Genomic DNA, 13,132 nt, shown 5'->3' with positions numbered 1-13,132 from the left:
GTAAGAATTTGCATCAAGAGTAAGAGGCATTGGGAAAAGACCGGATTGAGACTCAGAATTTTCTCTAACTAGGGCTGAGTTTAGGTTCTTTACTTTGTTCCTCTGTGCCAAAGTTTCTCAGTTAATGGAAAACTATAAAGTGTATTGGAAACCCGCAAAGTACTATGCAAGTATGTGGTACCGTGATGTACTATTATGATTATTATCTATCAGTTGAAAGAAGTGATCTAAATAGTTTCCAGAGTATATCAAGATTGTAGACTCTCTGGGTCTGTAATTTGAGCATTAGCTCTGTAAGTAATTACATGGTGTTTGGCACATGCTTAGCAAACTATAAATGCTTACTTACTCCCTTGATTTAAAGAGATTGGACTTCTCTTAATCGGCTATCAGTGTACCTTCTAGGCATATAGGAATAAAATCTTACTGACTGATGGTAGGAAGACTATAAATGCTTTAAGGGACTGTAATTACTTCCTATTGATATTTAGCCTGCTGAAAAAGGACCATTGGGCAGGAATATGAATTTTTAACTTGACCAGTTCTTTCATGAGCACAGTAGAGTTCTTACAAAAGACATATTTGTAATGATGATTCCTTTTGCTTTCAGAGCTGAGCTATGCCTGGATTTTCAATGAATACCCTTCCTATCAGGATAATCGCCGCTTCATTTCTCAAGAGACTGGGAATCTGTATATTGCCAAAGTAGAAAAATCAGATGTTGGAAATTATACCTGTGTGGTTACAAATACAGTAACAAACCAAAAGGTCCTGGGGCCACCCACACCGCTAATATTAAGAAATGATGGTGAGTTTTCAAAGGCATTTTCGTAATTCTGCTTTTTGTGATCATAGGTTGAGTTCAGGAGGTTGTTATGTTATTGGCATGCAAAGCTTGACTGTGTCAATTAAATTTAAGAAAAGTTTAATGCTTTCTACATTCAGTACCTATATTTCCTACACTTATGTAAGAAATAAACCCTTGAACCCATTTTGGAAGACTAATTAGAAATCTAATTGCTAATCTCAACAGGAACGGAATGTGGATTTAGGTGACTATAAATAACAAAGGAGGGCCTCCCTGGTGGCGCAGTGGTTGAGAGTCCGCCTGCCGATGCAGGGGATACGGGTTCGTGCCCCGGTCTGGGAGGATCCCATATGCCGCGGAGCGGCTGGGCCCGTGAGCCATGGCCGCTGAGCCTGCGCGTCCGGAGCCCGTGCTCCGCAACGGGAGAGGCCACAGCAGTGAGAGGCCCGCGTACCGCAAAAAAAATAAATAAATAAAATAACAAAGGAATCTATTTCTTGTTTCTTTCCACTTAAATTGTATACACGGGCAAAATTAAGTAGAAGGTTAAACAATTAGCTCATTAATCAATTCTATGTAATTTAGTATTCAGTGTCCAAAGAGAAGTTCTAAATTATCCAAATAACTTCTGGATTTGTGATACTGAAGACATAGTTCCAACCACAGTGAAATGCAAGAACGTCAAGTCTTATTTGAGATAGAAGTTTTAATTTCCCACACTTTGGTACGAATATTTCAAGAAAATATATGAATTTCACTTTACTTAGATGGATGACATAACAGTATATGGTAATTCATCATGTGCGTTTTGAAGACAATCTTGCTGATTTGTATGCCAAATTCTAATAGCACCACGCCTTTTCCCCACCATGAGTCGTTGTACGTTCACAATGAGTCTTTATATGTATTCTGTTCCCTTTTCTTGAAATGCTCTTCCTTCTCTTGGTCTCTTGACTAACTTATACTGGTCCTTCCAGTTTCTTCAAATATATTACTTTCTCCAGGAGGTTATGTCTGTGTGACCCCTCCCCCTCAACTATGCTGTATCGGGTGCCTTCTCAAACCACCTCTGCAGAGAAAGTCTGAGCATCCTTACAGCGTAGACCAAGCTTGAATTTTTGAGCAAATAATGTAGATTTCAATCATTCATTTACTTATTCATGAATTTAACATATGTTCATTTAGCACTTGCTATGTGGCAGTCACTACTCTGGGCGCCCGTGAACAAAAACCATAAGACCCCTTCTCATGGCATTTACATTGTTCAAAGGATACAGGTACAAACAAACAAACATAAACAAAACCCAAAATGCGGTATTTTAGATAGTAATAAATAAATGAATATGATGAAACAGAGGTTCTGTGGGGTGGAATGTCTACTTTAGACAGGGTTGTCATGCAAAACCTTTCTGAAGGGATGACATGAGCTGACACCTGAATGATAAGAAGTCTGTCCTGTGAAGATCAGAAGGAGGAGCTTTCCATGCTGAGTTAACATCACATGCAAAGGCCCTGAGGCCTAAAAATAAATCACTTGGCATGTTCAGAGAGCAAAGAGAATGTGAGCCTTATAAAGCATAATGACCAGGGTAGAGGGTGGTTTGAGTTGAAGTTGGAGACTGTGTTTTATTTCAAGTGAAATGAAAAGCCATTCGAGGGTTTTATGTAAGAGAGTTATGTATGTTTTTTTAAAAGATTGCTTAGCTACTGTGTGGAAAATGGACTTTTAAAAAAGTGAGGGTCAAAACTGGAAGTCCAGTTAAAGACAGTTGCCATAATTCACTCAGTAAACGATGGCAGCTTGAACTAGCGGGTGGCAGTGGAGAGGAGAGAAGGGGATGGATTCAGGATATAGTTTGCAGTTTGCTGCCAGGACTTGCTGATGCATTGCATGTGGGAGGTGGTGAAAGAGAAAATCGAGGATGACACATAGGTTTCTGGCACAGTACCTGGGTGGACGGGAATGCCATTTACTGAAATGGTTTTACTGAACAGGTCTACAAGGGAGAAATTCAGAATATTATTTTAGTCATTATTTATGAAGCCAAAAGCATGACTTCTCCCTTGGCAACAGAAAGAATTGTTTGTTTTGTGCTTCTTTGTCCATCTCTCTGTCATAATATTCATCTGGTATATTCATATTTACTTGTCAGCCTGCCCTCCTCCACCCCGCTGACACTGACATGTGATCAAGCACAGACCACAGTTTTCAACCAGTTTGGTGTGAGGGTGCAGCACAGCGCTTGCCACATGGCAAATGTTAAATGACTATGTTGCATTAGGCTGAGTTACATTAAATAAAACTGAACAATCTCATCGGTTTAACGAGAAAGGTAGGCAAAGGATCGATTCTGTTAAAAGCTATCAGTGCTGTCTCTCTAGATCTAAGGATAAAAAAATCTGTTTCGAGATATGTGTTCCAGGGGCATTCTGTACTGAATTATTTAAAAATACAGCCCCTCTGGCCTCTGCCCATAATAACGCTTATGCCAAAATGTCTGTTCGGTGGTGTTATCCATTTTGGTATATCAAGGAGAAAATATAGTCAAATATTGACTTTGATGCACTAAGACACAGCCCAGGAGAAACAACACCCAGAGTTGCTGCTTCAGAGAGAAGGAACAAAAATTCAGGAGCACAGGAAGTCCATAATCTTCCTAGGTGACACAAGTTGGCCACAACTCTGCCTTCTGCTTGGCTTTTAGATTTATCTCGACTTGCCTAGTATATCTTCATAGAGATGACAAATGTGTTTTATTAGAATATTTTATGACAAAATTAGCAGACTAAGGATCTCATTCTTCAGCAATTAATGCCCATTCATTTCTAATTTCCATGAGAGCTGCATGGTGAAAATTCATAATATGTCTTTCCCATTTAGGCTGGAATACATAAAATGGCTGCTCGAACTGTATTACTAAGTACAAAATAGATTATTTAATTAGCTCTTGTCTGGACATAAGAGAAAAGGAGAAATATAAATCAAGAAGAGATTGCAAAATAAAAATGACATTCTTGTTAAAGTGTACACTGTGAGAGTAAAATCAATGAAATTTTCGTTCTGCACAATCTGGTATTTAGTGACTGTATATTAGACTGCTAAGTACAAGGTGAGTATACAATTTGTATAAGCATCTCGATATTTGAAGCTCACTCAAAATTTCATGGCCTCCTTCTGCCTCCAAAATGTGGATAAGCAAGGCAATGGAGCTTTTTGCCTGCGCTGAACTAATTGGCATGGCTGATCATTTCCCTTGCTAAGTGCAGATGTAGCTTAAAGAGCTAGGTATCCTCAGTATTCAGGTTATTTCTTTAGAGTTTCAACTAAGCAGTCTGGACTGGGACTGTTTCCAGCCCCAAAGGTTACAGTGAGTCAGAAGTGAACAGTGGACAACTGCCATCAGTCCATGTTCCTATCAGGATCCAAGGGCGATGTGCTCCATGTTGATCCCACTGACCCTCTTTAGCTCTCTCCCCCAGCACACTGTGGCTCTGCGAGACCTTCATACTTGTTGTTCCCTTTTCCCCAGCTCTTCACTTGGCTCACCCCTGCCTACATCTCAGATCGTGACTGAAATGTAGGGCAGGGTGTTGAGGAGGTAAGCCAGGTTCCCTGGGTGGAATCCAGCCCCACCACTAATTAGAGATGTGACCTTGGACATCAGTTTAACCTCACCTCACGGTGTGCTCATCAGTCAAATGAGGATAGCAGTACCTACCTCAGAGGCTTACTCCGTGTGTGAAATTATAGGTAAACTGCTTTGAACAGTGACAACACAGCAGTACTGTTTTATACATCAGTAACTTCCCTACCTAAGATATGCTCCACAAATTATATTTTAAAAAAACAGATTACAGAGTGAATGGTTAGTGTTATCCTTGTTTTGTAAAATGTATGTGGAGAATGACAGAGAAAGCTGGAATCCTACTCTCCAAAAGGCTAACAGTGTTAAACTTTAAAGCAGTTAACTTTTAGTGGTAAAATGTTCCATTCTTAATTTATTTTCTTTCTGCTTCTCTGTGTTTTCTCATTTTTCTTCAATGATTAGAGATTTTCTTTTTGTTTTAGAAAAATGTTTGGTGAAAGGGATATTCACATTTTATTGGATCTAGAAGGCACTTAGAGATCACCCAATTTTACACCTTTATTCTTCGAGAAAGAAGGGAACTAAGGACCAGAGAAGTAAGTCAGGACAGCAGTGGGATCAAATTCTTAGTCTCCAGTTACCATGCTATTTAACTGAGGTTCAGAAAAGATTTTTTGGCCTCTGGATTTACATATTTACATTATGATTTTGCAAATTTTATTTTGGGAATTCTCCTGAAACCTGTATGTTATTTGTAGTGTTCATCACGAGGAAGTACTATAAAACTGAGAGCTGGACAAATGTGAGAGAATTTTACATTAGAGTTAATATTTATTTATCTAGGTTTTTTTCCACACTGCACGGCATGCGGGATCTTAGTTCCCCAACCAGGGATCGAACCCGCGCCCACTGCAGTGGAAGTGCGGAGTCCTAACCACTGGACCACCAGCGAATTCCCTTATCTGGGTATTTTCAAATCTGCTTTGAAATGATAATAAAACTCATTATGTGGGAAAGTGTACCAGTTGCATTGGTACCGTGAAAGAAAAAGATTTAATTGAGAAAAATATATCATAATTATTTTTACCACAGATACTAAAGTAGTCCAAGGATGAATATTAACCCAGTTGCTGGTTATTGATGATGAGGTTGCTCCATTGTGTGCTTTCTTCACAAATTGCGAAGAATTGTACCTATATTTCCATAAACAAAGGTAATGGACCACCCAAGGAGCATAACCATGAGAGAAATCATAGATTTAGATGATAATCATAATGGCTACGTTTTCTGTCTTTAGTTATTACCCCGGACTTGCTCTAAAATGGCTAAAGATTTTAAAAATTAGCAAAAATTAGGACAGTCTTGGGAAAATGAGATCAGGTCTGTGAGGTTGTTTATGTACTTTACATAAACAGGTACATAACTGAGCATGAAAAGTTACTGTATGGCCTTTGCCTTTTTTCTGTGTTTTCCTTGAGCCTGGCTGGGGATTGGTTGGGCAGTTCCTTATTTTGCTTATTAGAACCAAGACAAATGTTGAGCAATTTACAGCCAGTGTGTGTCTGATGGTTCTTTGCTTTGCACATTGGTTGTTAAATATTTTTGAATATTACCACTAATTAGAACTCTCAATAGAAGAGCTACTAGGGAACAGGAAACAAAGGATTTATCCTATCTTAGAATTCACATTCTCTCTCTCTCTGTCTCTCTTTCCTTCCTCCATCCCCATATTTTTATACATTGATAAGCATATATATGTAGGATGTGTGTGTATAAATATACATGTATTTATATACACTATATATATTGTCTTTGGAAGTTAAAATGTAAAACACTTTTCTGAATGTTTATTATACTTCATTGTAAATTTAAATTATTAAAAATTTGTATTTTCAATATAACAAAATAACTGACCATATTTTTCTAAATCCTGACCCATTTCCCCAAGCCTAATTTTATTTAGCCATGAAAACGTTGAACAAGGTCAGCATTGAAGCATTTAATCTTCTCAACATAAATCAAATTTTAACCTACTGGACAAGAGACCAACTGATAACTCTAGCAGCCTAGAGTTTCAGAGCAGTCTAAGATGGGACAGAAACAGATGTGCTGAACATAGGATTGAGAGTGTCCATCATCGGTGCCAACCAGCTTTGTCTTGTCTGCTGTGGCGCCACCTAGGATGCAGTAAAAGAAAGGTAGCACTAAAAGTCAAGAAGAAAAAAAAAGTTATAGGATTCTGAAGTGTAGTCCCAGATCTACCACTAACTCATATGAGACAAATCATGCCATTTCCTTGGTCCTCAGTTTTCTTAACTATAAAAATGAGTGAGTTATAATAAGTTATATCTAAGGGTCCTTCTAGTTGTTTTCTGAGATGCCAGTCACAACTCTCTACCTTACTTTACTCCAGTCTCAGCATTTGCACAGGCCACATAATATCAAATACAACTCACCACACAGATGCTGTTCATTGGATCAGATTTCTTCTTAGGGCTAACAACCAATCCTAGTTGAATGCAAAACTAGGTGCATTCACTCTTTCAGGCTATCACGGGTCATTTTGTGAACCTTCACCTCTGTGGCTATTGGATTTCCTAGTGGCTCAGAAGACTACATTCCCTTCAATGTTCCAAATTTAAGACCAAAGACTAAAAAAATCGAAAAGAGAAAACTAGAATATTTTAGAGTATTCTGGATTATCGATGGAGTGTAATGTAGTCTTCATTATGACACTACCATCTGTTCATAGTAAACTTTCCTAATATTGCCCCAAATTGGGTTAGATCCTCAAGTGAGCATTAACAACCGCAATGGGTCTTCTTGAATAGATCAGCTTCAATTGTAGGCCATTTAATTAACTTAGCCATCAGATTAAAAACCTAGGCATTAAGAGGATCTCTTTTTGATTATAAACTTGATCTACAACCTTTTTTTGATGATATAGCCTTTAGACTGGCAAGAATGAAACTTCTGCCTGGCAACAGGCAAAGAGATGTGCCCTTGACTTGCATGTAATTTTATATTACCTAAGACCTAGAGTTTGTCCCAAAACACGTTGCTTTATTTTACTCTCACTTCTGATTGCAACTTTCGTGTGGCTTCGTCACAGCGATCATGTCTTTCATTTAATTCTCTGACAACATCACATTTGAGGATCTGTGGGCATAAAACTTGTTTTATGAGAAGAACATCTGAATGACTAAAGGATGTGAGATATTTTGCTAAACTGGCATTGCTAATCTGATTTAATAGTGTCTCAATGATCTGGATATTTTGAAACCTTGACAAGCTTAGGAACTTGTCAGTCAGCTTTAGACCTCTAGCATAGTCAGATTCATTTCAGGTCCGTGGGAGCCAAAAGATCTTAGATGGTCATTTCACTATTCAGTTAGGAAGCATCTATGAGGTACCTGTTGTGTATAGTACACTGTAAAATAAAAAGATGTGATCAGAGCCCCTGGGAGCCTGCAGTTTTAGAGAACTCCAAATTAATAAAAGGTCTAAAGTTTCATCCTTATTGGAATTATTGAATTGGGTTCTAGGAAACACATTTACAGATGGAGGGATTTGAAATGAAAGAGGACAGGAGAGGTGTCCAGCCTAGAATACAGATGACTTGGTCATTCATTTGATCATGCCTTTAATCAAGAAATGTTCATTGAGTGCTTGTTGTATACTTGTCACTAGGGATACAAAATTCTTCTATGTCCTCATAGATAATAGTCTAGCTTAGGAGCCTAATTACAACCTAAGGCAGGAGTGGAGCCAGACTGGGGAGGATGGAGAATTAAAGCAGGATTATTTAAGCTTCAATTGTGGTAAGAGCTACCAAGGAGCAGTGAAGGTGCAGTGAGATTATGCAGACAATCAAAGTTTGTGTGTAAGGAAGTCTGGCCTGGTCTTGGGAATCAGCTCAAGCTTCCGTAAAGAGTTGGCCAATCTAACAGGAAGGATAAGAATTCCAGGCAGTGGATACAGTGTTTGTTTAAACCAGGAGCTGGCAAATTTCCTCCTGTAGGCCAGTCTGGCCCGTGGCCTGCTTTTGTAAATAAAGTTTAACACTTTTTTCCATAAAAATGTTGAGTATTCTTAGCTAACTCCTAGATTCTCTGTAATTTTTATTGCTATTGTAAATGGTATCTTATTTTTAATTACATTCTCTATTTTAATTGTAAGTGATTCAGCATTTGGCAAGCTTGCTGAAATCTTGTTAGTTCTATAGTTTGTTGATGCTGTTGACTCTCTCAAACTTTGCTGTCTTCCCCATTTCTTCTAAGCCAGGACTTAGCCAGCCCTTAGTTTATGAGCCACATATAACCCACCACTGTTTTTGTAAATAAAATTTTATTGGAAAGTAGCCATGCTTATTTGTTTACATATTGTCTCTGGATGCTTTCCAGCTACAATGGCAGAGTTGAATCAGAGACTGCATGACTCACAAAACCTAAATAAAATCCTTGCTATCTGTGTCTATGCAAAAAATAACTTTGCCAATCTCTGACAACAGGATAATATCTTTAAATATTTTAAGACTGTCCATCAAGACTTGTTCTTTGTGGCTCCAAAGACTTGAACTAGGACCACCATGTACAAATTAGGGGGAGAGGGACTTACCTGGTGGTCCAGTGGTAAAGAATCCACCTTCCAATGCAGGTGATGCGGGTTCAATCCCTGGTCAGGGAACTAAGATCCCACATGCCACGGGGCAACTAAGCCCATGCCACAACTACTGAGCTCATGCGCCTCAACTAGAGAGCCTGCACGCCACAAACTACAGAGCCCATGTGCTTTGGAACCCGCACGTGATAGCTACAGAGCCTGCGTGCCCTGGAGCCTATGCGCCACAACTAGAGAAGAGAAAACCCTCACGCCACAACGAGACAGGAGCCCGCATGCAGCAACGAAAGATCCCGCATGCCTCAACAAAGATCCCGTGTGCTGCAACTAAGACCCGATGCAGCCAAAAATAAATAAATACATACATACATACATAAGAAAGACATAAAAAATTAGAGGGAGAGAGAGTTGTTTAGCTCACAATATGAAGAACTTTTTAGTAGGATCAATATAAAAGTACTTCGTCAAAAAAAGACAAAAGTCGGCTTTCTTTCACCTAAAAGATGGTGGCTTTATAAATAATTGCCCAAACTGGAAACTATTAGCAAATTACTTCAGGACTTGTTGTAAACCAGGACTGTCCCAGGCAAGCAAGGATAAATAGTTACTCTACCTTCATAGGAGACACCTTTCTGGAATAGTTCAGGTTATCTCTGCACTTTAACTATTGAGAAGGAAGGAAAGAGATGTAGGCTTGATTGAGGTCAAATAATGGGGTTTGTTTTCACCTCCCACAGGCTTCTGAAGTCACATTAAAACCCCAAGTGTAAGTGAGATACACCCGCAGGTGTCTTATTCCTCTTTTCCAGCACTGGGGAAGTTCTTATTTGCACAATTATTGCCTCGAACGGGAATTCACTGATTAGGGGCTGGGTAGTGGTGGAGATTCCATGGACAGTCCCCTAGATCGTACAATGTCTCCTTCAACCCAGGGCAAAACAAGCTTTTCTTAAAAGAGTAAAATAGTGAACTCAGCCAAAGAAATGTGTATGACTAATCAGATATTTCCAAATATTTTTAGATAAATGGAATATATATCATATGATTCATTCCTCAAGAAAGGCCATGTGGGAACTTTTCATAGGACAGTTTTTGCAGTTTTTCTTCAGTAGAAAATCCCACTCTGTAGAAGTTGGTAAAAGTCCCTTCTGTGGTTTAATTTACAACTGCAGATTCCAGCTAAGGCAGGTGTTGGCAAAATCTTACGGCACAAAATTCTGCAAACTGGCCTCCTTCTGCCAAGACAGCTGTCTGCAAGTTGTAGTTAAACAAGAGTGGTGTGTGGCTGATTTCTCTTTTATATGCTATAATTTGGCAGTTATTCTGTCACATTCTAGTTCTTACAGACATCAGCATCAGCCTTAATAATTTTTCAGGCTTTGAAAGGGAGATAATCATTGCCACAAGGTCGTCTGCAGGATCCAGGCTCTTGATTGGCATTGTGACTGGTGTGACTCTGCATTACTAGTCATCTCCCAGTGACTAGCCCATGGTGTGTGTTACTCTTCAGTGCAACTTCTTGCTTTGGCTCAATACCTCGTGGTTGCTACAGAAGTTCTTAAAGTACATTCCCTGGACCAGAAACATCAGCGTCACCTGGGAACTTGTGAGAATGCACATTCTCAGGCTCCATCTCAACATACTAATTGAAACTCAAGCCCTCCAGGTGATTTAAAGTTTAGGAACACTGGTTTTGGAAAAAACACCTAGAAATTTGTAGCATATCTTCTTTAGGAAATAAACTCAGTTATTCCATAAACAATTAATTGTTCCCTGCATATGCCACATCACTACGCAAGGCACTGGAAAAGGTTAACTACAAATGTCGTGAAGATAATGATCAGGTCTGTGGTATGCACATCGTAACCCCATTGCTATAGGTGGTGTTAAATCAATATTTATTGAATTCATTGGAATGTAAATACACCTAAGCCCCTGACTCCTGAAGACTTTGATGTATGAAATTTTAAGTGATATAACTTTCACTACTGTTATAGCAGCCGGCGCTCTCATTCCAATGAATAGAAAATATTGACAATGCATTTTAATGAATTAAGACTTTTTTCACCTTATGTTTAAAATTATAGATATAGGTATCTCTATTTAGAATTGAAAGCAAGAGTTTTCTCTATAGGCAATGTATATATTTCAGTCAGGAGAAAGGAAATATTGCTGAGATTATAAATCCTGGTTGATCCTGACAATATTGTATGCACTTTTACTTCAGCTGTACCTTGGTTGTGTAGACATACCTAGGCCTTTATATCTTCCCAACTTCCTAAATAGTTTGAAGATGGAAAAAGGATTCTGGAGCAATTCCATCAATGGCCTCACCCTTTTTGCCTAATTATTATGTAAATCACCAGAGCAGCTATAGACCAATTAATTTCAAAAGTGTACAGGTGGTCAGAGGAATGACTTGAAAAATGTGCTCCTCTTTTAAGGGGCCTTTTGTTTCTTAAAAAATAAAAAAAGGCAACAGCTTTTTAAATTTAATGTAGAAAAAGGCCAAAATAGTTGAAATGAAAGAAATAGTCAAATAAAAATTAGCCTGTGCCAGATGTAATCAAATTAAATGGAACGCTTCACAGGTGTTCCAAAAAATGTTCATAATGTAATTGAAGAAAATGTCTTCCTTCATTTTTTTATGACTTAAATACTAGGACAGTCTTTACATACAATAAAAACTCTTTAAAGAGCAGTGAAATGCATGCCATTTCACCTCTGATCCCTATCTTTATGTCCTATAACTACTGCCATAAATACCATTTAATCTTCACCATTACTGATAACTCTATTACTTGGTTCCTATAGCCATAAATATAGACCACTGTGTGTCCACCCAGAAATCACTCCACGTGACCACATAAACAACCTACACAGCTCATTTTAGAGAAACGTGATCTGAAGTTAGTGAACTTGGACAAGAGCCATGATAATACTTAAAAACAACCTCCATGCCTGGGAAGACTTCCATGTTTGACTTAATGGCTATTATGTGTCCCAGTATAAAGAGCCACATTTCTACATCTTTTTCTCCCTTTCACAAATTCCTACATATCACAGTTTTTTCCATATGCCTTGTACTGAGCTAAGATTTGTGAGGAACAGAAAAAAATCAGAAGTACTTCCATTCCTCAAAGAAGTAAAAGTACAACAGAAGAGATGACAAATGTATAAATAGCTATAAAGATGATAGAAAACAGCAATGTTATTCGAGAGCATCCAGAAGTTTATTTGTAAAATGTTTCATGGCAGTTTTTTACTGAGCACCTATTAAGTGCAGAGACAAAGATAAAAGCAAGGATGAAAAAGATGGACATATTACTTGACATCATGGGGTTTACAATCTGGATGGAAGACAGAACTAAACACAAGAACTAAACATGAGAAGTATACATTGTGATGAAGACAGAAGTCACAAATAAACAAAATATTTCAGAAGGTTGAAATCTTTGAAAGAGATGTTCTTTAAAAAATTGTTCAGGGCTTCCCTGGTGGCGCAGCGGTTGAGAGTCCGCCTGCTGATGCAGGGGACATGGGTTCATGCCCTGGTCCGGGAGGATCCCACATGCCGCGGAGCGGCTGGGCCCGTGAGCCATGGCCACTGAGCCTGCGCGTCCGGAGCCTGTGCTCCGCAACAGGAGAGGCTACAACAGTGAGAGGCCCGCATACCGCCAAAAAAAAAAAAAAAAAAAAATTGTTCAGTGAGGAGCCAACTGGTAGGCAAGACAAGATGGCAGTTAAGAAGAATATGGCTATGACCCAGCAATCCCACTCCTGGGCATATACCCAGAGAAAACCATAATTCAAAAAGATACATGCACCCCAGTGTTCATTGCAGCACTGTTTACAATAGCCAGGTCATGGAAGCAACCTAAATGCCCACCGACAGAAGATGCAGTACATATATACAATGGAATATTACTCAGCCATAAAAAGAAACAAAATTGGGTCATTTGTAGAGGCGTGGATGGGCCTAGAGACTTATATAGAGTGAAGGAAGTCAGAGAAAAACAAATATCGTATATTAACGCATGTATGTGGAATCTAGAAAAATTGTACAGGTGAACCAGTTTGCAAGGCAGAAATAGAGACACAGATGTAGAGAACAAAT

The 13,132-nt window shown here is 38.8% G+C and overlaps 1 protein-coding gene across 4 annotated transcripts in view; it reads left to right on the top strand.

Annotated features, from left to right (window-relative positions):
• Positions 1–13,132, top strand: part of CNTN4 (contactin 4) — a gene marked incomplete at both ends in the record, with an annotated part of 500,776 nt that overhangs the window by 304,813 nt on the left and 182,831 nt on the right. For all 4 annotated transcript variants that reach the window (XM_079712380.1, XM_079712378.1, XM_079712379.1 and 1 more), the window contains one exon: positions 611–808. In XM_079712380.1, coding sequence (XP_079568506.1) covers positions 611–808 — 198 coding nt within the window. The remainder of the gene's footprint in view (positions 1–610; positions 809–13,132) is intronic.

The sequence above is a fragment of the Hyperoodon ampullatus genome (assembly GCF_949752795.1).
Source record: "Hyperoodon ampullatus genome assembly, chromosome: 10".
NCBI lineage: Eukaryota > Metazoa > Chordata > Mammalia > Artiodactyla > Ziphiidae > Hyperoodon > Hyperoodon ampullatus.
The sequence above is the reverse complement of the archived record's forward strand: the minus strand, read 5'-3'. Positions and strand labels throughout refer to the sequence as shown.